Source organism: Callorhinchus milii, unplaced genomic scaffold (genome assembly GCF_018977255.1).
Source record: "Callorhinchus milii isolate IMCB2004 unplaced genomic scaffold, IMCB_Cmil_1.0 Scaffold5, whole genome shotgun sequence".
NCBI lineage: Eukaryota > Metazoa > Chordata > Chondrichthyes > Chimaeriformes > Callorhinchidae > Callorhinchus > Callorhinchus milii.
Genome location: NW_024704746.1, coordinates 21,339,846 through 21,365,836, shown reverse-complemented (window position 1 = coordinate 21,365,836; position 25,991 = coordinate 21,339,846). Strand labels below are relative to the sequence as shown.

The following is a 25,991-nucleotide window of genomic DNA, read 5'->3' as shown; positions in this document are numbered from 1 at the left end:
AAATAATTTTGTTTGGAAAATGCCCTCAAATGTTTATTATAGATGTTAAAAGAACATATTGCTATTATCAAATGTCACCCAGGGAACGCATAACTCGAGTATTATTCCCACTTTGTGCTTTTCAATAGAGGCTAACAACATTTTCTCTTGATTCTAGTTTGGTAGTGAATGTAATGCAGAGAGATTCCATTCCATCTGAGGTGGATTATGAGACGAGGCAGGGAGTGTACTCGATCTGTTTGCAGCTTGCAAGGTGAGAGCCACTTTCTGTTCACTCACAGAATGGGTAGCGTGCTAATTATCCAACTAGAACCTCCATTTCCACCTTTGCAGGACATGCCTACAATTCCATGTATGCCTTTAACCAGCCTGTCTCCTTTGAGGTTGTTCAGTTCCAGCGAAAACCTGTTGCCAGTTGGCTGTTGGTTCAAAGATGCACTTTTTCATTTATCAGCAGAGTTGGCAGGAGCCTGACTGTGTTTTTAACCTTCACCAGGTTTCTATTAGTTGGACAGACTATGCCTTCTTCTCTGGATGACGATTTCCTGAAGGATGGAATGGAAGCCCTATCCTCCCGGCCGTTCCGTAATGTTAGCCGGCAAAGCAGCCGTCAGCTGTCAGTGTGTGGGAACCAAGACAAGTCCACAATGAGGCAGATTTCTTTGACGTCAGACAGGTCATCCATCCGGATTGAGGAAATTATACCTGCTGCTAGAGTAGCAATACAGGTGTGTAAAGTTGATGGCTTTTCATTCGTTTTGTGCGATGTTTGCGATTTGTTTATCTCTTGATGCAAATGTTCATTTACATCTTAAACGTGTTATGTGCCTGAAAGGGAAATATGTCATCTCTGGCTGTAACTTTGCCAATTTTTCTTGTGGTTGGTGTTTGATTTCTTGCAATAAATTGTGCACGTTTGTTGCACAAAGGTGTCTTAGTTTATAGATCACTGTAAATCTCCAGGGCAGAATACACTACACATACACCAGCAGGATGTCTGTTAGCAAATCTGTTCTACAGCAGGAGAACAGAGTTTACTATTAAACTAAATGGATCAATATGTTTGACAGAGACATATAATTATATATGGAGCGATACAGCACAGAAACAACCATTTGCCCTAACTAGTCCACGCTGACATTTAACTGAAAGTATTTGTTGCCTTCCAAACCAATTCAGCCTTGTCCACCTGTAACAACACTCAACATCTGTATTTTTCTAAATGTTAAGAATTGCCCCATCGTTCCTAAAAGAGGGTGAAGATCTTAATATTTGTTCTCATTGTTGTGGTCACTCCTGACTGTGTACTACTTTGGGTTCCTATTAATCATGTTTAACTTGCTCTCTGGCTTTAAAACCTGCAGACAATGGAAGTAAATGACTTCACCTCGACAGTGGCGTGCTTCATGCGGCTCACCTGGGCCGCAGCGGCTGGACGCCTTGACCTGGTCGGGAGTTGCCAACCGATTAGAGAGAGCACCAACTCCCTGTTTGCTGTTGGCGTTCGAAGTCGGCTCAGCAGTTCAGGTAAAGGGATGGGGGGGGGTTTCATCTGTACCTCCTGTCATTTATCATATCCTTCCCTTGATACACGATGGACTGTGGCAATGATGCTGCTCTTGAGATGGCAACATAAGTGTACAACTTTGCGGAGAATAAAGTTACCAGGGGTTTACTGTACTTCCGTATTCATTATGATGACTGTCTTACAGGCAGTACGGGCAGCACTGGAAGTGAAGGAGAATCGACGACACTTCACGCCGGGATCTGTGTGAAGCAGCATTCAGTCTCCACCAAAGACACCCTCATTGCTCGAGAGGCCTTATCTCTTCTGGTCACTTGTTTACAGCTTCGGTGCCAGCAATTAGGTATTTGCACTCTTCTACTGTTTGCTATTTGAAAATGTCAGTCAATTAAATGTAAGTTTCTGTTTCCTTATCCTGCACCAAGAGTTCTGAAAACTCCAAGAAGATGCTACTCCTATTGTCTGCACAGTATTTGATTTATTCAATTACTCTTACTAAAAATAATTATAATGTCAGATCCTTAACTGTACATTACATTGTAATCCAAAATGGTCAGTCAGTCCATTTTTGCAGATTCTTTTATAAATGTAACTTTCTCATGTTGTCAACTGATGAGAGATTATAGTTTTAGAAATCTATTTTGCTTGCTGGATGAATCAGGAACCTAAATCGAACTGAGCAGAAAGCCACAAGCTCAAATGCTAAAAAGAGGATTATTATAAGAGAAATAGTGTTCAAATATTATTTGTTTGTGGCCTTCAAATGTTGTGGTTTGTAGTCACTGACGTTTAGAAAGCATAAACTACACTTTGAAGAACTGTCAATATATAGTATCCAATTGAGGGGAGCCAACAGCAGGAGGTGAAGCTGTAAGAGCAATGGAACAAGATGGCCTGGTGGATAAGTGGATATGGTGAAGAGTAGACGTAGAGAATATTTAACAATACTGGGTTACAATTTTGCTTCCATTACAAATGAAATTGCAAGAATTCCTCAGTGGGAATCGAGACTTAACTTACAGTTGGCTGTATTGCCAGGACAATGGATGACTAGTTGGCTCGTGTCAGCACCTCAGGCTGTGGCAGCATTAACCTCCTTCAACTCACCAACTCAATCAGGAACCTAGGTGTCTTGTTCGACCTTCAACTGTCTTTTCTTCCCCACATCCAAGCCATAACCTGCTCTGCCTTCCCTCACCTCCGTAACATCGCTCGACTCTGCCACGACCTCAACCCTCAGGCCGCTGAAACTCTTGTTCATGCCTTCACCACCTACAGGCTCGACTATGCAAACGCCCTACTTGTCGGCCTTCCCAACTCCTCCCTCCACAGGCTGTGGATAATCCAGAACTCTGCAGCTCGTGTCCTCTCCCGCACCAAACTCCATGACCCCATCTCCCCCACTCTCGCCCGACTCCATTGCCTCCCTATCCTTCAGAGGATCCAGTTCTAGATCTTGGTTCTCATCTGCAAAGCCCTCCATGGCTTCGCCCCACCCTACCTCTGTGACCTCCTAAACCCCTACGAACCCGCCCGTTCCATCCGCTCAACCGGCTCCGGCTGCTCCACGTCCCCCAACCCACCCTCCCCACCATTGGCGGGAGAGCCTTCAGCCACTCTGCCCTCAACCTCTGGAATTCCATCCCCCAGTCATTCCGCCTCGCTCCCTCCGTAGCCTCCTTCAAGTCCCGCCTCAAGACCTCCTCTTCAACCATGGCATCGGCCACCCCCCCCGACCCCAGCTCTGGTCTGAAATTCTGTACACTGTCCAGCGCCTTGGGACGTCCTCCCAACGTGAAAGGCGCTATACAAATGTAATGTTGTTGCTGTTGTTGGCTCGGTTATTAGTGGTATGGCAGGTGAGATAAAAAAAATTGTCCAGTTGTAAAGCAGTGGTATCAGGGTGGCAAATATTAAAGAATATTTTGTTTTTTTAGGTTCTTTTTATAATCTTCCTTGTGTGAGTGATTTTACCATCGACATTCTGCTTGGGTCTCCCAGTGCTGAGGTAAGAAAGGCTGGGAGATATTCTCTTAGATATGGAATATACTATGCTGTCTTTTTCAATTTTGTTCTTTGGGACTATCTATCCAACATACTGAAGGATAAGTACTGAGCCCACTGTTGGGTACAAATATGACAGTGTTAAGGGCAAACAGGCCATCATACATTTGTACCAAAATTAAGAGTTGGCTAAAGTTCATCCATGACAGAATAAGATGGAGCAGATTCTGCCTAAAACTTAGTATGGAGTTTCAGAAAGTGAGGAAAGATCACCGTTACCTGCCTTTTAATCTCTTATTGAAGAATGATGAGATTATAACCATGTTGCCTTTCTGATTGTAGAATAATTCCAGAGAGTTTAGAGAGGGCAGGGAAATAACTAGAGGAGGGGAACTTTAAGTGCATTCTGAAAGATCGCAATAAAATGGTTCCTGAAAGAATAATGTTTCAGAAAATTAATATTCGAGCAGAGAAAATAGCTGCCGTCTTAGTAACTGGATGGTCATTTGCTCAAGCTTTACTCTTGTCGTTTGATGGTGTTCGGACCTAGATATTAAGTAACCAACCAACTTTTCTTATGGTATCCACTCTGTTTTCATAGAACTTCTATATTAATTTGCATTTCAAAGGTGCAGTCATATTTTATTTCCTTAATGCTTCAATATTCACAGATCAGGAGGGTAGCCTGGGATCAGTTGTATACTCTGAGTCAGACAGATACCTCCACAAACCCAGAAATCCAGAAGCCCAATCAGTTCCTGCTGCGAGTGGTTCTGACAGCACAGCTACCCCTCTGGTCCCCGACCAGCATCATGCGGGGAATCAACCAAAGGTGGGTTTTTGAGTAAGTCAAGCAAACCTTGTGAAATTGTGCCATAATAAAGCTGACATACTGAATTAAAGCATGTTAATTAAGGCATGATGGGCTGAATCGCCCCTTTCTGTGCTGTAATCTACGTTAACATTATCTGCTGCATTGCTTACTACATGCAATTTTTAATTGACGTCTCTATCCCAAATGTCATTTAGATTGCTTTAGACCAAGTGAATGGGAAGGTAGTGTCCCAGGTTTTTACTGCTCTTGACATGGGCAACAAGAGATATTTCTTTAAAAGTTTGTCTTCCCTCCTTGCAGAAAATCACCAGGCTTCAGGTTGGGACCATCTGTCACAACATGTGAATTGTGTAATCTTTATTACAGCTTCTAACAAAACAAGATTTTTTTTGGACCATTGCAAGCAACTTCATTTTTCAAGATCACCCCTTTTAGGTTCTTTCAAGACTTCAGCAAACTATTTTTCATCCTTCTCTTATCCTCGTTACACTTCAACTGAATTGGAATATGTCCATTTCCATTTTGAATGTGTACACTCTGTTGGATGTTTGTAAATTAACACTGAACTAGAACAGATTTAAAATATTGTTACTCGGTCACATAAGTAGTAACCTTTCCAATTTATTTTGCAGGCTTTTGTCCCAGTGCACAGAGTATTTTGGCTTGAGGTGCCAACTGTTGGATGACTTAACATGTAAGTACAACCTTTTGTCACACTTGTGAAGTCTCTACCACTTAAGTGCCCCGGCACACTACCCAGTGTGAAGGGCGTTATATAAATGTAAGTTGTTTTGAAGTGGAAAGACCTTGTTTTTGTCGAGTGTTATCCCCTTCCTTGCTCTCCACCAATTTTTGTCATGATTTGTTTTCAGCTTCCGAAATGGAACAACTGAGCATCAGTCCTGCTGCTATGTTGGAAGATGAAGTTAACTGGCTCGACAATTTTGAGCCCACATGGACTGCGGAATCTGAGACCAGCGAGTCAGATAATGTTCTGCTTGCAGGACATCTGCGCCTTATCAAAACTCTGCTGTCTCTCAGTGGCCCAGAAAAGGAATTGCTCGGTAATTTGAACATTATTTAACCAGCACTAGTAACTGAAATATACGCAGTTATTACTAGTGCTACTCCATGACAGCATTTCATTTTCGTTCTTTTTTTAAAAAAAAGGTAGCAGAATTTATATTTCTGTTTCTGGCCATTCCACAAATGTTAAAAAACACAGAACTCTTGCTTCTAGATATCTATTGCTAGTAGTTTTTTTTAATTACAATCATTATTATGTAGAAAGGAATAATGTGGGATAAAAATTCTGCATTACTTTAAGCTATGAAACTAAGTTTCATTCCCGATTATGTACTCTTGTGCAGTCCTGTGGGGGGGGGGGGGGGGGGGGGGGCGGGAGGGTTTAAGCTTCTCCAGAAAGAAATTAAAGGATAAGTGATGTGAGATAGACACATGGACTGGTGGCGTCTGAGCGAAGAGCTACTCTGGTTGTGGCTTAACATATTCCACTTCAAAATGCTGTAATTGCACAGTTCTAATTTTTTCTGTATGGACAGAATCGCGTGTAGGACAGTTATTGTGCCAATAGGTGGTGATGTGATGCTTTAAATAACTTTGTGAATAACTGCAGATGGGAGGCAACATTCTTTAACGTGTAAGTGTTAGGAATTCTGTCACCTGGATACTCTATGACTCTGGTGCTGCAAATCTCTCATAACAAATACGGATATGTCTTCCACTGTTCCCTCTGGTAACATGAACATTTACTGATGCTGGCTCAAATATTCTTTTTGTTCAAAGACTTCCAATGTAGGCAATATTTCCAGTTGTATTTCAGATTTTTATGCCCTAATGAGTACTATCAATGGATTTGTTTACACAGGCCAATCTTTAATCAAACAGTTGATGGAAGACTTCCTGTTTCGTGCTTCCAAGATCATCTTGACCAGTCACAGTACAGCTGGGAGCCATTCGCTCAGTCAACAAGATTTCCATCCAAAGTATGTGAGATAAGGTTCCTTTGACAATTGTGCTCTTGTCATGTGGCAGTTTCAAATATTTTTATTGGGTTATTTCTTTCCTTCATAGTTGAAAACCTCAAGTATGATAAACTCAAAGGCCCAGCTAGAGATGACGTGTGATAAACACCCCAATTATGGAGTAAGACAGGGGGAGTGGGACTAGTTGGTAGTGCTTTCAAAGAGCTGTCACAGACACAATGGGCTGAATGGCCTCCTGTGCTGTAAGATTCTATGATTTGTGAATTGCCTGCTCTTCTGACCTGTAGAGCTAATTATCCTAACTCAGCACTGGCTAGACTATTACAAAGGCCTGTGTGCTAAACAACTGCATTGCCCAGAAACCTCATTCTGCTTTTCTCCTGCTTTAGGTGTAGTTCGGTAAATAGCCGACTTGCTGCTTATGAGGTGCTGGTTATGCTCGCAGACAGCTCTCTGAGTAACCTCCAACTCATCTGTGGTGAACTTCTCTCAATGCACCATCAGTTTGATCCTGAACTCACAAAGGAGTTTGAGGTAAGATTAGTTACTTGTTTTCTGGAGTTTTATTTCTACATAGTGTGTGATGAAGCCATTAATGTCCTTGTGCTGCAGGCCAGTTTATTGTCCAGTGGTATCGATGCGAATGAGCGATGCATTTGTAAGCTTAGGTGATTCCCATCTTTCTGCTGCCACTGACTGATTTGTCTTGTTTTAAAGGAAGAATTCGAACCCATCATTTACCTTTTCGTTTACGATTCTTAGTTCAACTTTAAATCATTGCAATTGTCTTACCAGCCTGATGTTCAGCCTCAATTTGTCACCGTATAACCATCACTGAGATGGAGAAACTTTGCAAATTATTTGCGTGGTTTTCTTCAGCCGACCTTTGAGTTGGGTCTGAGTATTTAACATTTTATGTGTTTCAGTATTTGCCTCCTGTTGACAACCGCTCGGTCTCTGGGTTTGTGGGACTGAAGAATGGAGGAGCCACTTGCTATATGAATGCAGTGTTTCAGCAGCTTTACATGCAGCCTGGATTACCAGAGGTAAAGGCATTTTCCTATCACTAATTTTAGTGGTCCACTTCCACCAGCATCCTTCTGGTGTTTGAGGTTGGCTTACAACCTGATGTTTGGGTCTGGTTTCACCTATTCTTCTGTACATTTTTTTTTCAGGCAATGCTTTCAGTGGATGATGATGCTGAGAATCCAGAGGAAAATGTGTTCTATCAAGTTCAATCCCTGTTTGGGCACCTGATGGAAAGCAAACTCCAACACTATGTTCCAGAGATCTTTTGGAAGGTTAGCGTGGCTGTAGATCTTTTACTTTTAATTGAAAGTGTAAGCTATTGGGTTATCTTTTATTTTCTAATAAACTACCCAATTCAGCGAGAGGGAATGCAGGTCAGAATCCCAGGAACTCTGCTACTTCGAGGTGTATATTTCTAGCATTCTTTGTTTCATAGACATCAATCTTGTTGATTCTTCAATGTAGAAATGACTAAACAGTTGTGCCTGGATCCACATGCTATGTTAATATTTGTTCATTTTATTTATTTACTTATATATTTTATATACATCTTCTGATAAATCTTGTTTTACATTTCAAATCACATACTGAGATCAGCCATTGCATTCCTTCAGATTGCAGGATATGTAGCTACTGATTTCTGTGATATTTTCATTTTTTAAAAATTTCAGTTATGTTGAATGTTGCTTTGAAAATCAGTAATATAAATGGTATTAATATTTTTGGCACTTTCGTATCCTCCCTAGATCTTCAAGATGTGGAATAAGGAGCTGTACGTGCGGGAGCAGCAGGATGCATACGAGTTCTTTACCAGCTTAATTGACCAACTGGATGAGCACCTTAAGGTGTGTGCGTCATACTAGTTGAGCATGTACAAAGTGTGTGTGTTTATTGTTGTGCAGTTCCTGATGACTCTGTGTCTTGACAGAAACTTGGACGTGAACAGTTTTTTAAGAACACTTTCCAGGGCATCTTCTCTGACCAGAAGATCTGCAAAGACTGTCCTCACAGGTTGGTTCTTTTCATAAGAACATAAGAATTTGCTGGTGAAAGAAGACCAAAGTCCATCCAGTTCCTACCATCCTGGCAATCACTTGACATGTCGTATCCCAAACTGTATACTTTTCCCTCATAGGCTAACACCAGATCTTTAGAGACTAAATTATTTTCTCGAGTACGAAATGATTTGGTTAATGGAGAGTATCACACAGAGAACAAATGATCAGTCTTATTTCAAATCAGCAACCTATTCAAGTTATACCTTTGAAATAGATAAAATAAGCAGAACAAATTGCAAAACTTGGGAAAATATAGAATGAGGAAAATGTTAAACTGTTCTGTTAATGCAATGAAATGAATCTTGAATAACTGCCAAGTTCAGAGCGAACCTGTTGTGGCCATTGATAATATCTGATGTAGTACAGAAGAGTTTACTTTTTCTAATTATCTTGATGTGTAGATATGAACGTGAGGAAGCTTTCATGGCACTGAACCTGGGAGTAACATCTTGCCAAAGCCTGGACATCTCATTGGATCAGTTTGTAAGAGGGGAAGTGCTTGAAGGAGGCAATGCCTATTACTGTGAAAAGTGTAAAGAAAAGGTAAAGTGAAGTATTTTTCAGCTTTTAAAACCAATGGGAGCAGCAATTAAAATGTTCCTCAGTTACAGGTTGTCAGAGCCTTGGAATGTCCTCCTGACATGAAAAGCACTATATAGATGTAATTTGTTGTTGTATAGAGAGTTTTCGATGGGGTTGCTGTTAGAAAATTGCAAAACAACAACAAAATACAAATTGCATTTATATAGCGCCTTTCACATCGGGAGGGCATCCCAAGGTACTGGGCAATCAAGGGTTTGCACCCGAACTGGAGGTTGGAATCAAGAGGGGTGGAGGGCAGGGGGGGAGAGGATAACTAGGCTCTATCAAAGAGGCAGGTGGGGGCCAAAACAGTAATTCAGTAATGTTCTAATCTGCTTTATTTGAGAAATTCTTAAATTTATTCTATTCATCCCCTAATCCCAAATATAAGATATCGTGAATTTTTGGTATTTAGTGTTTTTGCAGGGCACCATCCTTGATCTTACTGCATTTTATTAGTGCCAATAGTAATACTTTACAAGGTTCTATTGCATTGTCGGTAAGAAACTGAAGGTAATGATTCCTTCATAGTACAGGTTTGCTGAGTTGTTTAGCCAAACTTTTAATGATTATTTGACAACCCTGTAAAATTTATTTTGAATCTCTCCGAATTCTTCTTCTGAACTGTCAGCAGATCTTTCAGTGGCTCTTAAAATGAATGAGATGTTTTTTCTCCACAGAAGCCTTAATGTTACTTTTCTATTTTCCCCTTTCAGAGGACAACAGTGAAGCGGATGTGTATCAAATCATTACCCAACGTGTTAGTCATCCATTTGATGAGGTTTGGATTTGACTGGGAAAGTGGACGTTCAATCAAATATGATGAACAAATACGAGTAAGTGTCATCTATGGTACTGCCAATTCTACACCCAATTTGTCTTGACAGCCCATGTAGACTCTGCACCAGGTTTACAATACTAAATAGAAAACATTTGCCCATTGGTGCTAAGTCTTTAAATTCGATGTCCATTTACTGTAATGTTATTAACAAGTCCATGGATTTGTTGAAGGTTTATGATGTTGCTATGTCTGCCTGCCTCCCACAATTTGTTTTCCATGTTTATGAAAGATTGAGATTTCAATCTGGTTGTAAGTAAATTCATGTCAGTTGAATTTGGGTGTGATAATCTGTGATCAATATTAATAATGGAGTTAATAATTGATAACGGACGATCATCATAATTGATTATGTGTCTCGTGTTCCAAGTGGAACCCACAGCTGCTTTATCACAGCTATTTCATATTGATGCTCCTTTCACTTGACCAAAGGCACAATTGCAATCCATTTACAACCTTCCTTTCTCTTGAAAACAATCCTAGTTTCCTTGGCTTTTGAACATGGAGCCGTATACAGTGTCTGGAATGGCACGGCAGGAGCTCTCTTCTGAACACGGTGAAAATGGTAAAATGGGTGATCACATGGGCGGAGGGTCTCCTAGGAAGAAAGGAGCACCGACTGAAAACTACGAACTGGTGGGCGTGATTGTTCACAGTGGCCAAGCACACGCTGGTCATTACTACTCCTTCATCAAGGATCGGAGGCGAGTAGAAACTTGGAAACTATAATAATCCTTGTATTTGACATAGATTCACATCGTTTATACGTTTCAAAGCTCTTCACAGAATATACTGTAAAGTGAATTGACTTATCATTAAACTATTATCCAGTCAGATTTGTCCTAGATGCAATAACTTAATTTGAATATAGTATTATGAAAGTTATGGAAATTTAAAGAACACAGTGTATCATCTCCTCCCAGTTGAAGTCTATCTTTCTCCAGGCTTGTTGGCTATGTCCCTGCTTCCTAGTGATTTAGTTTTGCAGCCATTTCTATTACTTGCAAACCTCCAGTTTTCTTTTCTCAGTTTTCCAAGATATTATCACTCATCTTAGTGTTCTTTGCTTCATGTTATTTTAATCTTCCTTCAGCCTCTTCACCAAAAATATATTGATTAAGCTGTGGCTGAGGCAGCTTTGGCTCTTATGTTAATTTACTCCTTTTGAATTCTGTAGGGCCGGTGTTAAAGGGAAATGGTATAAGTTTAATGATACAGTGGTGGAGGAGTTTGATCTAAATGATGAGTCCCTGGAGTACGAGTGTTTTGGTGGAGAGTACAGACCCAAAGTCTACGATCAATGTAAGTTGGTATCGAACAGTTGTAAGATTTTGGGAGAATTTGTCTTAAATATAGTTGTAAGTAAAGCTGCAGTTGAACAGCTGTTAGTTGATCATTTGATAAGGCTTTCAAAAGAGGGGATAAAAGAATTTTTAAAAATATTTTTAATTTTTTTTTCCCCACTTCTTCCTGATTTGTCAATGCATGGCAGAATGTAAGTGTGTTACTGCAACCGCATGAAAGCAAATTAGTTTCCTCAAATATTTAGTGTTGCTCTAGGAAAGCTGAAGTAGGAGTCAATTGTATTCATGTTGCTATTTGTTAGGTCAGGGTATTAAGGGATATGGGACAAGGGCAGGGAATTGAACTTGAGGTACAAATCAGCCATGATGGTATAGAATGGCAGAACAGGCTCAAAGCCTACTCCTGTTCCTATGTTTCTATGCTGTTTAATTGTGATGTACAAAGTGCTCCTCCATCAAAAAAAAGTTTCCTTTTTCCATGAAGCCAACCCCTATCCTGAGGTCCGCCGCCGATATTGGAATGCCTACATGCTGTTTTACCAGAGAACAATGGACCAAAACTCCCCAGTTTTACCAAAGAAAAGCCGAGTTAGTGTTGTTCGGCAAGAAGCAGAGGATCTCTCATTGTAAGTAAACTCTTAAAAGCAACTGGTGCCTATTTTTATATTAATGGTGATATCCCATGCCTCATAATCAATGGCTCATAATCAATGCCCCAACCATCTTTTAAAATGATGAAGTTCCAGTGTTGTGAAATTTTCAGTTGAAGCATTATTGACATAGAAAATGAATCCCAATTTGTGAGAAATTAAGCCTATAAATATATATAATCCTCACTTGGCAATCAGATTTATATTTTCTGAACCTTTTCAAATCACTTTCTCTTTCTTGCCATGTTGGGGAGTGTGGTAGAGGTTTCTTATTCTCGATTGCGCAGATTCTGGCATATTGAAGGTTTTCTCTTTGTTCCTTTGGCAGGTCGGCCCCATCCTCCCCAGAGGTGTCGCCTCAATCATCCCCTCGTCCTCACAGGTCAAACAATGACCGCCTCTCGCTATTGACTAAGCTGGTGAGGAAGGGAGAGAAGAAGGGTCTTTTTGTGGAGAAAATGCCAACCAGAATCTACCAGGTAAGAGGCGCTGCTCGTTCCTGTAGTTCTCATTGCTTCAAATAGATTTAAACACAGAACACATTTCTATACCGGTGTAGCAGGGCCGAGGTTTTGAGGTCATAGCCCTGTACGTATGGATGAATACGTACAAAATGTACACACAACGCAGCAAGTTTATAAACTCACTGAAACCTCTTACTAGAAGCAGCACGGTGGTGCTGAGCAATAGTGTGTAAACTCTCAGCTCCCAGAATAGACGCAGTTTTGCATCTGCTTCGCTCTACTGATGCTCTATGGTGCTTTGAACAATGATGATATTGCCACAGAACTGCGGAGAGGAAAGGCCCACCTGGGTGATGTGTGACATTTCCCAACCATTGTCTATGTGGGTTCGGGTTATCAGCAGGTAAAGAAAAAAAATTGTTTCGGCCTAGGCAGGGATGGTTTAAAGAGTATAGTGAAAAACTGTAACTTGCCATCTTATTGGAGATTACTCTGTAAACAGAATCTGTATATTTTCTCTCAATAGATGGTACGAGATGAGAACTTGAAATTTATGAAGAATCGCGATGTGTTCAACAGTGACTACTTCAATTTTATTCTCTCGTTGGTTTCAGTCAATGCAGTAAGTGCTGTTGGGTGGTCTTGTGTTGGAAGGGAGATTGATTGAAATGTTCTGATGAAATCCCGAAACACGGTTACTGATTTTACATCTGTTGCAAAAGTATTGGTGCCTAAAGAAATGTCCCTCTTAAATACGGAACTATTGTGTAAGGTTACATACTAGAAGTTGTCAGAATACTTATGGAACTTTAAATTCACCTACTTCAGAAGAGTGTATACTGGGATATGAATGGTGAATAACTGACAAGTTCTTCTGCCCCAAAACACGTCAAATGGACTATTTGCTGTTTTAGCACCTGGTTTGGTCAGATCTCCACTGCAATCTCTTCAAAAGCACCTGGATTTAAAAGTTGCCCAATTTACCATTCATTCGTTCAGTAAAATACTCCCACCAAAGCTACTTGTATTTTGTACATGAAGTATTGGTACAAAGCTTCTTTTCTTTGACCAGGCATCAATTTAATTCATGTACCTCACGTCATATCACCTCATATCTGCTGCCACTCCTGGTAAAGAAGTCCAGTGCCATTCCGAGGTGAGGTAGAGGCTGGCAGAGATCACATGGTTCCACACAAGGGCTGGTAATTTCAGCGAGTGAATCCTCTGATGGTTGTCTTTCTATTGCTTTCTTTCTGCAGACTAAACTGAAACATCCCCAATACCAGTCCATGGCAAAGGTCAGCCTGAGACTTGCCATCCAGTTCCTCTTCCAAACTTATCTACGAACCAAGAAAAAACTCAGGTATGAAACTAATCACAGCATGTTTATTGAGAACTAGACTGAGGTAGGAAATGTCATTGCTTGTGTAGGATAGTTTTTGTTTCTGTAAATATCACTTCTAACTCACACTTCAAATTAGATCCTTAATATAAAAGCATGAAGCTTCTAAATGTTTCTTTTTGTGAAATAATAACTGCAATATCAAATTGTGAACTGGATTGGTCGTGGGTGGTGATTCCATTCACATCTTCAAGACTGAGGTGGATAGCTATTTGTTAGGTCAGGGTATTAAGGGATAGGGTGCAAGGGCGGGTAATTGGACTTAAGTTACAGATCAGCCATGATCTTATAGAATGGTGGAACAGGCTCGAGGGGATGAATGGCCTCCTCCTGTTTCTATGATTGTAGGTAGGATTTTAATCTCCTGCAGGCATGTTTTCTCTTGTGTACGCTGACTGTTTTTTAGCCGCGCATGGAGTTTGCTGTTTTGTATACAGATTTATTTCTCTTTATTTGGTACTGGCAAAGACTTTGTTATATTGAGTTCCCTCTGAATGCATGCCTACCAAGTGATGGTTAGTACATTGAGCCTTCCAATACATGTGAGGTCTCTGAATACCTTGTAGGGTGGATACAGAAGAATGGATCGCCACCATCGATGTGCTGGTGTCTAAAAGCTGCGAGGCTTGCCAATGGCTGATTGAATTCCTCATTGGATCTGAGGGACGGGAATTAATAAAGTGAGTTTAAGATGCAAATAATGAGTGCTACACATTTTAAAAATATGTATTTGGCAGGAGGGTTCAAAATAAAATGAGGCTTGAGTGGGAGGGGAGTTTAATATAGGCAAGTCTGACTGTACAGGTGAGGCTTAACTTAAAGTTGATGATCTAAGATTGCTAGAGTTTGATTATTTCCATTCATATAATTTCAGTGTCCTTACCACGTAAAGGTCAGTAACTCCTAAAGCACACCCCTCTCATAATCTCAATGTTTCTATCCAATGGTTTCTTTCAGTCAATTTTAACCATTTAAAAGAAAAATCTGATTTGAAGCATCTTTCTATTTGTTTGTTTGCTTCTTTTGAACTTAACATTTTTAAGTCCCGATACAGAGATCAGTGGATGGTTTGGATTACTCAGTTGCTCAGAGGAAATAGCAGTTACGTTTACAACATTCTGTATTGATTAACCTCAGTCAGGTGGAAAATACTATCAAACGTACAGGGAGCAACACAATCACTGCATGTAGTGTCTATTATTTTTGCAATTTAAGATATATGTAAAGATTACTGCAATGTACTCAATGTAAATATTTAGCAACTTTGAGGGTGGAGCCCAATAAGAAGTAGGCAGTCTCCCAGGAACATGTTGATCTTTGGTTGGCCCACTGGATTATATGGTGACCATGATCTGATGTCAGCCTACCTATGCTGAAGTAAATCTAGACTCTTCAAAAAGTGGGGGTGGGGCAGACATGCCTGTTTCATAGACAAGCTAAGACATGGTCAGTAATTGGGGATAAGAAAGCAGTTCTACATCTGGTTTAGTGATTCTGTAAAGTCTGGAGGCAAAGCTTTTTGTTCAAACTACTCCCTCATAAAGTATATCCTGTTAATGACTCCATTCTTCATTTTTGTTTTAACCCTATTTATGGAGCCTGTCTCTCTCCTACTGTGCATTTTGTGGGGAGCATCTGGCTTTGTTCTCGAGGACTCTTAATTTAGTTTTGGATGAGATAGACTTAATCCTTCCTACCCCAGGAATCTCCTATAGCACCATCACAACTCAGATTCCTACACGTTTCACTTTCCTCCACATTTTTTTTAAGCTAAAGACCAGCTTTGAATGCTATTTCTGCCAAACAAACATGTCAGATAACAGAAGGGGGAGAGAAAGTTACTTGTTACACATCTGGTGGTGATCCTCAGATTTTAGGTTGTCTGTCTACTCTCTGTTAGGATGGGGAGAATGAATGAGAAAGTAGTATAACAAAATACGCTTTGCTTTTCTATGTACATACCAGGATCTTTCTTCTGGAATGCTGTGTAAGGGAAGTCCGAGTGGCTGTTGCTACCATCCTAGAAAAAACCCTTGAGAGTGCCTTGCTTTATCAGGACAAGGTCAGTAAAACCCACTTGTACAATATGCACCTGATGAGTTAATCATAGAGTTGCACTATAAGTTTGGGATGCCTTGTATGCCAGTCATTCTGATCCAAATGATGTTGATGCTGTTTATTCAATTAATTCCCAAATCTTAAGTTTCCAACAACAAATCTATAAAAGTCTGACAAAGGAATGATCTGAAGTTTAAAATATTAAATGAATTTGTGATGTTCTCTCATTATCTGTGCATGTTGTCTGTTCCGGTCTTACTGGTTAATCTGTATCGCGACGTGAAAAGCGCTATATCAAATGCAAGGATTATTATTATCGCATTGTTTATCAAGGCTGGTTTGCAAAATTTACAATTTGTTTCCTCAGCTGAAAGGACTGGACCATTTGCTGGAGGTGCTGCTCGCCCTTCTCGACAAAGACGTGGCGGAGAACTGTAAAAACTGCTCCCAATACTTCATTCTCTTCAACAATTTTGTACAAAAGGTAGGTGTTGCTTCGTGCGTCTTGGATCTGCTTTGTTTTATCAGAATAAGGTGAGCGAGTCTCAACAGTTGACGGTATAATGGTCCGTTCAAGTACTGAAAAGATAGAGTTTCTATAAAGCCAGACAAATTAAAAGACAGCATTTTAATGACCTGAATACAGAGCTTTCAATCTAGTTTGAGTTACTGTGCTTTGAGGATCATGATGGAGCATGATGCTTCCCTCCAGATACAACTTGCCTTAGCGGAGAAGGAGAGGTGGGGGAAACCTGTTAATGCCGTTCGGTATGTATGAGCCAATGAGTGTACATGAGGAGCCTGGAAGTATAGGGTGGATAAACGTGTTCAACTGATATTTTTAATGCACACTTCTGCACTGTCTGTTCCCCACAGGGTCTTAGAAAGGTGGAGAATTGTAATCTTGCACGTCCTACCCTCCGGTGCAAGTTTTTATATGTATACAGGACAATCCTGTGGTTAAGCAGAGGTCTTGTCTTATGGACCTAGACCACCATAACAGGGTTGCCTTGGTTTTCTTCTCCTTGTATACTTTTGGAAGATGTTGCTTTACATTAAAGCTGGGTTTGGTGGTGCACTAAACTTGTTTCAAAGATCTTTTCTCAGTCTCCAATTCTGTTTCATCCAGGGTGTCAAGGCCTGTCAGCTGCTATTCAAACACTCCGCATTTAAGAGAATGCTCAGTTTTTTGCTGGGTCCCCCAAGACAGAACAACCAGGTAAGAGATATTCTTGTGTTTTGATAAAATAATCAATTATGTAACAATATTGACATAGCCCTTGCATCTCAGGAGGATATCTCAAAGCACTTCACAGAATTTACTATAAAGTGTATTTTCTAGGCAAATGTAATGAACAAAAGGGCAGGAGTGTTGCCAACTGAGCCAGGCTGATGCATAATGGATCAGATGTAGTGCTTTCTTTATGAATATTATGGGATACCTCCCACTCCAATTATTTAAGACTAAATTTACCTTGATATTTCTATCAGAATCGACGATGGAATTCTGCACAGGCCCGTGAGTTCTGGTATCTCCACACCACATTAGCATCACTAGTCCTGCTCTCTGACATTTCATCCCTAATGACTATTGGTGAGTACACTGTTTTTTTTCCCTCCTGGCAGGCTGCCAAAACATTACACTGTGTTACAAATTCTTGACTGTTCATTTCCTTTCTGGAATGTTCCTTTTGTAGCAAATTTAGATTTGCAGGGCTTCAAGAATTGGCAAATTTTGAATTGCTGATATATTAGGTGAGCGGTCAGGGAGAGAAGCTCAGAGTAGTAGGTTGAGTCCACCCAGAATGGAATGATACTGAGCTACTGAAAATCGTTTTCAAAGTTGAGAGCTACTTAAAATTAGCTTTGTGATCTTAAACAGGGCAGATTGACAAAGTGTGTGTGCATAATATATAATCTTGATCTTTGGTGAATGTGTTGTGAGAAACAGCATTTGAAGTTTGTTGTTTTCTAATCTAGGTAGTAAACATTGAACAGAATGTATTCTTGCCTTTCTATGACGGTTATCAAATATTGAATAAGCAAACCGTATAATGTAATTTTAATCTAGATCCTGGTCAGTATAAACGGAATATACCAAACCCCCAAATACCACTGCACCAAGATGTGGAAGCTCTACTCTTCAGACACGATGGTCAGGCTTACCTGCTTGAGGTAATCCTTTTCATTTCTCACGTGGATGTTCAAAATCAGGTACTGTGAGACATGTGTTTAGAATAGTAATTTGTCTACTCATAATTAGCAAACCTACCTTAAGCCTTTTTCCTCTTCTCCACAAAAAAGTATTCAGGGTGCCATCAAAGTAGAATTATTAAACCAGCCAAGTTGCTTAGAATACCATAATTCTACAAACTGGCTTGATGAAGTATTTGAAAAGATGTCTGAACAATGTCATGTATGTCATACTGGCTGCATTTGGTTTGAAAGTACTATGAGAAGTGATTTTTTTGAGGCATTTGTGCCAACACTGGTGAAATCCTTGAACATGAAGGAAGAGTGGGGAAAGGGAATGAGCCAACGCTAATGATAGAAACTGAAGATGAGGTGTGTCTTACAGTCATCAATTTGTGCTTTTGTGTTTTAGGTTATGTTTGCCATGCGGGAGCTGACTGGGTCTCTGTTAGTCCTCTCTGAGATGGCTACTTACTGCTGTTTCTGCAATGAACATTTTTCTCTTAGTGTGCTACAGATGATTAAGGTAAGACCAGCCTAACTTGTGCAGAAGAGTTCACTGATTACTTTTAGCCTTTGTCAAAGTGAGGGTTGTCATCATGTTGGGTGAATGTGTGAGAGAAGATGTAAGAGAGGGATCTCCCGTAATGGAGCATTGTATTTAGTGGGATTGCGTTTCCACAAGCCTCACTAAGAACTCCGCAAAATGGCAAATTGTGAATGTGGATTCCAGAGTCCAATCACAGTTCAGATTTGAACCCAGACTTGGAAAAGAATAATTGATTATTTGTGAATTGATTGTTACACTGGAATGTCACATTTTTGTTCAGTTGTGTATCATTATATAAGTTTGTGCTTTGTATTGTCTAGAATCAGTTGGAGACAGCTCCGCCCCATGAACTGAAGAATATCTTTCAACTACTGCATGAAATTCTGGTAAGTGAGACTGACTTGGTGTTCAAAGCAATAGCAAGTGTTGAATTTGATACAGTGCCTTATCACGTCTTCTAGACATCTCAAAGCGCTTCACAGAATGTACTGTAAAGTGAATTGGCTGTATATTTAGTGAAACACGGCAGCCAATTGTTCACAGCAGTGTCTCACCAACAGTCGTGGATTGAGTGACCAAATTATTAGGTTTTTGTGAAGATTATTATTCCCAGAAAAGCGATCTGCCGATCGACTAACGAGGTTCCTACTGACTGTTAGGTAAACAGAGGCGTGTGGAGTAAGCCAAGTTAAATTTCTATACAAATATTACACAATAGTATTTGACTGGGTTTGTTGCTCTGGTAACCCAGGTGGTGTGTCCTTGATAAACCTGTGTCGGAAGAGCAGTTCATCTAAGAACTGGAGAAGTTGGGTCTCGTCGATGATACTTGTAAAGAAATGAGGATTTAAAAAAAAGTTCATACCAGATGTAGATTCTGATGTAGAAAATTATAGTGTTAATCTAGAATGTTGCAAATTCTGACAGATTGTAACCGAGATATTTTTTTTTCCGTGTCTAGGTAATTGAGGATCCATTGCAATGTCAACGGCTGAAGTTTGCTTTCGAGTCAGAAAAAGGACTGCTGGGTACATATTTACTTTGTGTGTGTGTGTGTGTGTGTGTGTGAGAGAGAGAGAGCAATGTGCATGTAACATGCACATGTAAGTGTTCCTCTTATTTGGTTGTGTTTTACTTGTCACTTGGCCTTGAAGGCTGTCGGCCTGTTTTGCCACTACGAAGCTGTGCACTTAATATTATTTCTAATGCTCTCTTTCTCCATCCCCCAGCCCTAATGCATCAGAGTAACAATGTTGACAGCAGTCGCTGCTACCAGTGTATCAAATTTCTGGTCATCTTGGCTCAGAAGTAAGTACATAAGTCTTGACGGATGCTGCTGGTTGTTTCAAGAGATTGGCTTAGTCAAAGTGGTTTTCCCAGAGACTCAGACTTGTGTCTAAGAAAGCACGTGACCGACCGGTCAGCTTTAAATAAGAACATAAGAAATGCTGGATGAAACGAGGACCAAGGTCTATCTCGTTCCCCTTCCACCTTCCTAGCGTCGCATGCACATATGTCCTGAACTATCTATGTACTATATACCATTAAATATTTTGGAAACCTTTTAAAAGTCACGACGTTGACAAGTTTCACCTCGTTTTATAATGGCAATTTCTTTTCTTCAACAGTTCATACCTTGGCTAGCAAAAAGTTACAAAGTGATATCCTTAATAATAATAATAATCCTTGCATTTAATATAGCGCTTTATCATATCTCCGAGATGTCTCAAAGCGCTTCACAGAATATACTGTAAAGTGAATGGACTGTATAATTAATGCATTATAAGATAATCTGAGATGACCTGCTGTCTGAGTTTATTTCCCTCTGCGAGTGACTTTCACATAACAAGGTCTCTTCACTTCCAACTAACCTCTGCCTCCCCCCTGCATTGAATAATGAACACGTTTCTCTCTCTCAAGGTGTACAGCTGCCAAGGATTACTTTCGGGAACACCCACATCACTGGAGCTGGGCTGTACAATGGTTGCAGAAGAAGGTAAGCATTGTGAGCAATGTTGTATTTCTTTTTCTCTTTGAGATTTTCCCTTTTCCAACGCTGCATGAAACTGACATTGAAACCCCACCAGCAAGAAGCAAGTAGTATAAATCTTAACGGAATAACTCTAAAATTGTTTGTTTCAAAGCTGTTGTGATTTTGGTCATGTACATTTCTCGAATCGGAACATCTATAATGTAGTTTTCCACTCTGCTTGTGGTATCCAAGTCCTCGTGTGGAGAATGCTATCTACTGTAACATTCGCCATTTTAAAGTTGTATTGTAGAATTGCAAGGGAAGCTCCATTGTTGGAGTAGATTGAACTGCACCTTACAGACTAGGCGTTCACTGGTCTGTGCAGAGTTTGCTGGTATCGGCCAGGTTTTCATGGGGGAAGTTCAGTTGCTCCTGCGTGTTCCAGGTTAGGAAAACCAGGCAGGTTCTCCTCCTGCTTCCTCATCTACATCCTCTGTTGTGCGCGGACATGATAGCTGGATTGGGAGAGGTCTGGCTCAGCATTCCAAAGCCAAGTGGCCTGTGACACTCAGCACCAAGACATGAACAATGTCAACTTGGATAAGGTCACTGAGGGCATCCAATGTCTGTGGAACTGCACCTAGGCAAGAGGAGACCAGCTCTGGAATAAAGAAGCAGGGTTGTGCAAATGGGGAGAGAATTAGTAAAATAATTGGATGGGCTCAATTTATAGAAATATACATTTCTTTTAAATGACAATGTTTTGTCTATTTTTCTCTGCTTTAAGATGTCTGAACATTACTGGACCCCACAGAGCAACGTGTCAAATGAAACCTCAACCGCAAAGACTTTTCAACGCACAATATCAGCACAGGTACCGCTTCTTCCTCATCCTTTTAGTAACAACAACTGTGTTGATTGCTTTACGGTTTCAGTTTCTTTGGTGACTTATCAGGAAAAGGAATAGAATGAATAAGAAACAAATTGGCATTGTGTGAAGAAACTGAAGTCACGCAGTAAAGAAAACCACCTCCTGGAGGTACTGATGATTGTTGCTTTATTACAGGACACATTGGCTTATGCCACAGCTCTCCTGAATGAGAAGGAACAGTCTGGGAGCAGTAACGGGTCAGAGGGTAGCCCTGCCACAGAGAATGGAGATAGGACATTAAGACAGGTAAAAAAGACAAGTAATGTAGCTTTAGGTCTCAGTGCAAATTGTTTTACATTAGCACTTAAAGATTCAAATTGTTTCCCCATTATTTCTCTCACACTCAGAATATTTGTACTGAAGCTTAATGCTATTTATTTTTTATACTCTACTGTAAAACATCTGCTACTACTGCTAGCACCTATTTTAAATATTCTCTATTGCTGCTAGTTCTTAAAGTTCTTGAAGGTCTAGCTTCTGCTAAAGATGTTCTGTCATTAGCAAGCCAGGATTATTGATATACATGTTTGGATAAATGTTCAATGTGTATTTATATCTAGTGTAGTATTATGATAAAAGATATGAAAGATAAATCCCCGCAGTCAGCACATGTATATTATACATATACGAGCTTGTCAGATTTGAGATGTGCAGTTTCCTTGACCATTCTTGATATACATGTATGTATAGCTTTAAGTGACTTTAACAATCCCTCTAGCCACTAAACGCAATGATCTAAATCTTGTATTTTTTTGTCTCAACAATCAGGGCTCAGAATCTCCCATGATGTTGGGTGAATCCAGAAGTGACCTTGATGATATGGATCCATAACGACAACTGGAACAAACAGCTGGCACAGAGAATCCTCTAAATAGTGTTGAATCACGGAATCCTTTTGACACTGAAAGACAGGGCAGAGTACCACATGGCTTTGGAAATGGATCGGTTTAGGGAGAATGTGACTCCCGGTTTGCAAACAGTGGGCCTTTAAGAACTGTTAATGCAGTGAACTGAATGTTCACTGACTAAATAGTAGTAAACCTAAATCCAAGTATCTCTCCTCCTGTTTGTTGACTTTTGTCTGGGAAGAGATAATTAGTACTTGTGAATATTCAGTTGGAAAAACAATTTTTTATCTCATGATTTCAGTAGTAACTGCGGAAGGATTGATTAAAATTTTAGTAAAATCTCATGGGGGTCAGGTTAGGGTTAGGGAGAGCTCACTGGATATTTGTATAATAGTTCCCAGAGGTTTTTTTTGAATAACCAAATGCTGTGTGGTCATACAGTGACATAGATTTAATTTTATCTGTATAATAGAACAAACATATGGATAACTGTTCTGTTCACAATAGGTCATGTATTATGTGTCTCAGAATATTTAGTATGGTCCCAGGTGCTTTTTATAAGATTAATTTTATAAGATGGGTAAGCGGGAGTGTTTTGAGCTATTCTAAGAGTATACCTCATTGTATACCTCATTAAAAAGGCAACCTGGCACTTTATTAAATATTACATCTTTTAATCAGTGCAATTGTTTTTCTTTTTAAATCCATGTAAATCCATGTAACAGAAAAAAAATTCCAACAATAGTAACATATGTTCATGCCACTGGGTGTTTAGGGATTCTGAAGGTCCGAATCTTTACCATTTATACCACAAGTGATAGCATTTTGATTGATGAGATCTAAACTGATATTTCACCGACCATAATATCTTTATCATGTCACAGTAACTATTCCAATGCCACAGCAATTTCCTTCTGACGTAAAATAGCTTAACTGTTTTCAGTGTTCAAAATAACAAGTTAATATTTTTTAAAATCACATTGGTTTTTGACACCCATATGATCTAAATAGAACTGTAACGGGCAACTGTGTAATATTTATTTCACCAATGAAGGTCACCAACACCCACAATCTCATGCCTCATACTTGTGGTTTATGAGGTTATCCTGATCAGTAGGTTTGTTCATGCATATTTATGGACACAGATCATCCATTACCTAGTAATTAGTGCACAAGACAGTAATCTATCTGGGTTAAATGGCATTGATGGCTTTCTTTGGAACCACTTCTAGTCATTTAAATCTTGGTATCCAATTACAAGCTTGAAATAACTTGTATTGCTCTTGTTTTGTTCTTGTGTTTTTATGGTGAGACTCCCTTTTTTCTTCCCTTCCTCTTTCTATTGATCTTTCCAGGTCCTGCATCATGAAGGCTAAACTAGTGTGACCTGCTCTAAGCCACCTCCAATGCTGCTCTGAAATTGGCCTTTGTGGGAAGAGTGTGGCTGGTCTCGCTGACTGTCCAGCCTTGTGCATTTGTGTGCGGGTGTCTCTCTCTCTCTCTCTCTCTTTCTCTCTGCTGAAGTAGTCAAGATAAGTGATCTTGGCACATGGGAGATTGCAGGCACAACCCTGCATTTCACCACGGTGACCCTGCACCACAAAAGTGTCATTTATTTGAATGTATATTGTTATTTTATGTTGTATTTTTAAGTAACCAATGTCCTGGTGGATGCTGATATCCACTGTTTCATGTCATCTGATGTGTGGTGTATTCTAATCTAAAGAGAATCGATTTTCTTTTACCCATTTAAAGATTATAGAATGATCAATAGAGAAATAATGCAGCTTGTTATATAATCGGTGTTACACACTTGCCTGTTACATAACCATCTGTAAAATTATGAGAGCCCATGTTAATGCCAGATGTATGTTTCTTTTTGGAGGGGACGGTCAGAAAGATTGAAATATCGTATGTAAATACATTAAAACGTTACTACAGTAGTAATCTCCAGAATGTCTTGGAATACACTCTACAATAAAAATTGGTCGATGGATAGATGGATAGACGAAACAGTGAATTGACATTTGATCCTTAGAGCTGCAGTGGAATGTTTTAAAATTTGTGAGAAAGCGTTGATCTTTCTCCTCCATTTTAAGTGGAGGAGACTTTTTTAATGTATATATAGATATGTATATTTACTCTTAAATTGACTGAAAGCTGATAATTTGCAACAGTTTGTAACCAAGAGAAGAATGGTGTCTGTTACATTAGTAACCCCAGCTATAGATTAAAGGTTTTTATATTTTAAAAAAAACCTTTGATCTGTAGTTTTACAAATTGTGATTGATGAAAATTGGCAGAAAATGGGTATCAAAGCTAATTAAAGAAACTGACCTAATTGCCTTGAAACCTTGCTTACAATTTCAGGAAATTTGCACCCATTTTGCTAAAGGATTATTCTCACAAGAAATTAAGCTTTAAATCAACTTTGTTTAGTGAACAGTCCATACAGCTAAAATTTACAATAGGCAAATCAAATCTTTCTCTTCCCCCCACACAAAAAGGATTGGACTGTTCAAGGGATTAAGCATTAATTCACTGAACAGTTAGAACTTTCTTTTAAAACCTTTCTTTTCTTTTAATGGCCCACTTTAAAATGTACTTTATTTGCTTAGTTTAATGAAAATCAAAATATTACGGTAATTTTCCACATTTTGTTTTTCTTCTATTGACGTTCGAGCTCTAAGTCTCCTTTTTGTCTCCCTCCCCACTATTTGGAAGCTTAACAATGTTAGAATAGTTGCAGAAATACTGCTGCACTTGTGCTATAAACCAGTATGTTTTGATGTTTATTTTAAGACCCACTTCCTGCGTGTGTGTCTCTTTCTCTCTTTTCCATTCCTTAATTTCTGGTGTTCTAAATTCATTCTATTCCAATTTTAGGACATCAAAATTCAGTTTAGTAGATCACTGTGGATTAATGAGAGCAGAGCAACTGCAGTAGGGTTTTCTAACCTTCATTAAGGTGTGTATGTGGCTATATATATAATATAATATATATAGTGCCGTCACTGGCCTGTTAAGTATAGTGAAAAGGTCATTTTACAAGGACTACGTCCTGGCTGCTTTTTGGAGAGGTTTTTATATGTTCAAATTGAGCTTCTGTTTTATAGTTGAACGTTTGGGATTTACGTTGAATGTGTATATTGTGTCATTTTTTTTTAAATGGTCAGTTCTACTAATGGTTGGGCTGCTACAGACATTGCTCCTGTATATTCACATAGATTTTTTAACAGGCAAAAGATTAATGAAAACTTCATACTGATGTGAACCTTTTATCTTAATTGTATACCAAAATGAAAGTCACAGAATAAACCTCAAGATATACCAGATGGTTTTATCCTTGAGGCATTTTAATGTGACTTTCATAGAGGTTTGTGTCAGTGAAAGGGACAATGACATTTTCTTCAGTGTAATTAGACCTATGTGAAGCTAACTGACCAGTAGATGACAACAGGAGCATATCTTGTTACAGAACTGCAGGCTTATTATTTGAATCTGCCAAATACTATCCATCATAGAACAAACAAATTAGGTTATTGTATGTGTATATATTTGCAAACATCACTTAAAAACAATGAGATTGAATGGGGTGAATTGTTTGAGTGGAGTGTGTGTTCAGCAAGTGGCATAATAATAAGAATAACTTGCACCTAAGTTGCCCTTAGTGTCTGCATTCTGTATGGTCACAACGTCTAGTCTATAATTTTGTGCCAATTTTGGTATTTGTTTTATTTGG

At 39.5% G+C, this 25,991-nt stretch overlaps 1 protein-coding gene across 1 annotated transcript in view; it reads left to right on the top strand.

Moving 5' to 3' along the window:
* Positions 1-24,192, top strand: part of usp24 (ubiquitin specific peptidase 24) — a 55,005-nt gene extending 30,813 nt beyond the window's left edge. Inside the window, 36 exon segments of the mRNA XM_007899836.2 lie at positions 158-253; positions 497-728; positions 1,365-1,527; positions 1,713-1,868; positions 3,463-3,533; positions 4,201-4,361; positions 4,997-5,058; positions 5,237-5,428; positions 6,253-6,370; positions 6,760-6,904; positions 7,297-7,416; positions 7,546-7,671; positions 8,146-8,244; positions 8,328-8,410; positions 8,859-9,000; positions 9,756-9,875; positions 10,361-10,581; positions 11,055-11,179; positions 11,666-11,807; positions 12,160-12,310; positions 12,822-12,917; positions 13,555-13,658; positions 14,264-14,377; positions 15,663-15,759; positions 16,123-16,239; positions 16,885-16,974; positions 17,247-17,349; positions 17,827-17,930; positions 18,361-18,474; positions 18,819-18,884; positions 19,460-19,526; positions 19,728-19,806; positions 20,419-20,494; positions 21,258-21,344; positions 21,537-21,647; positions 22,170-24,192. Of these exon segments, the coding sequence (XP_007898027.2) occupies positions 158-253; positions 497-728; positions 1,365-1,527; positions 1,713-1,868; positions 3,463-3,533; positions 4,201-4,361; positions 4,997-5,058; positions 5,237-5,428; positions 6,253-6,370; positions 6,760-6,904; positions 7,297-7,416; positions 7,546-7,671; positions 8,146-8,244; positions 8,328-8,410; positions 8,859-9,000; positions 9,756-9,875; positions 10,361-10,581; positions 11,055-11,179; positions 11,666-11,807; positions 12,160-12,310; positions 12,822-12,917; positions 13,555-13,658; positions 14,264-14,377; positions 15,663-15,759; positions 16,123-16,239; positions 16,885-16,974; positions 17,247-17,349; positions 17,827-17,930; positions 18,361-18,474; positions 18,819-18,884; positions 19,460-19,526; positions 19,728-19,806; positions 20,419-20,494; positions 21,258-21,344; positions 21,537-21,647; positions 22,170-22,232 (4,213 nt within the window). The 3' untranslated portion in view covers positions 22,233-24,192.
* Positions 24,193-25,991: the final 1,799 nt, after the last annotated feature.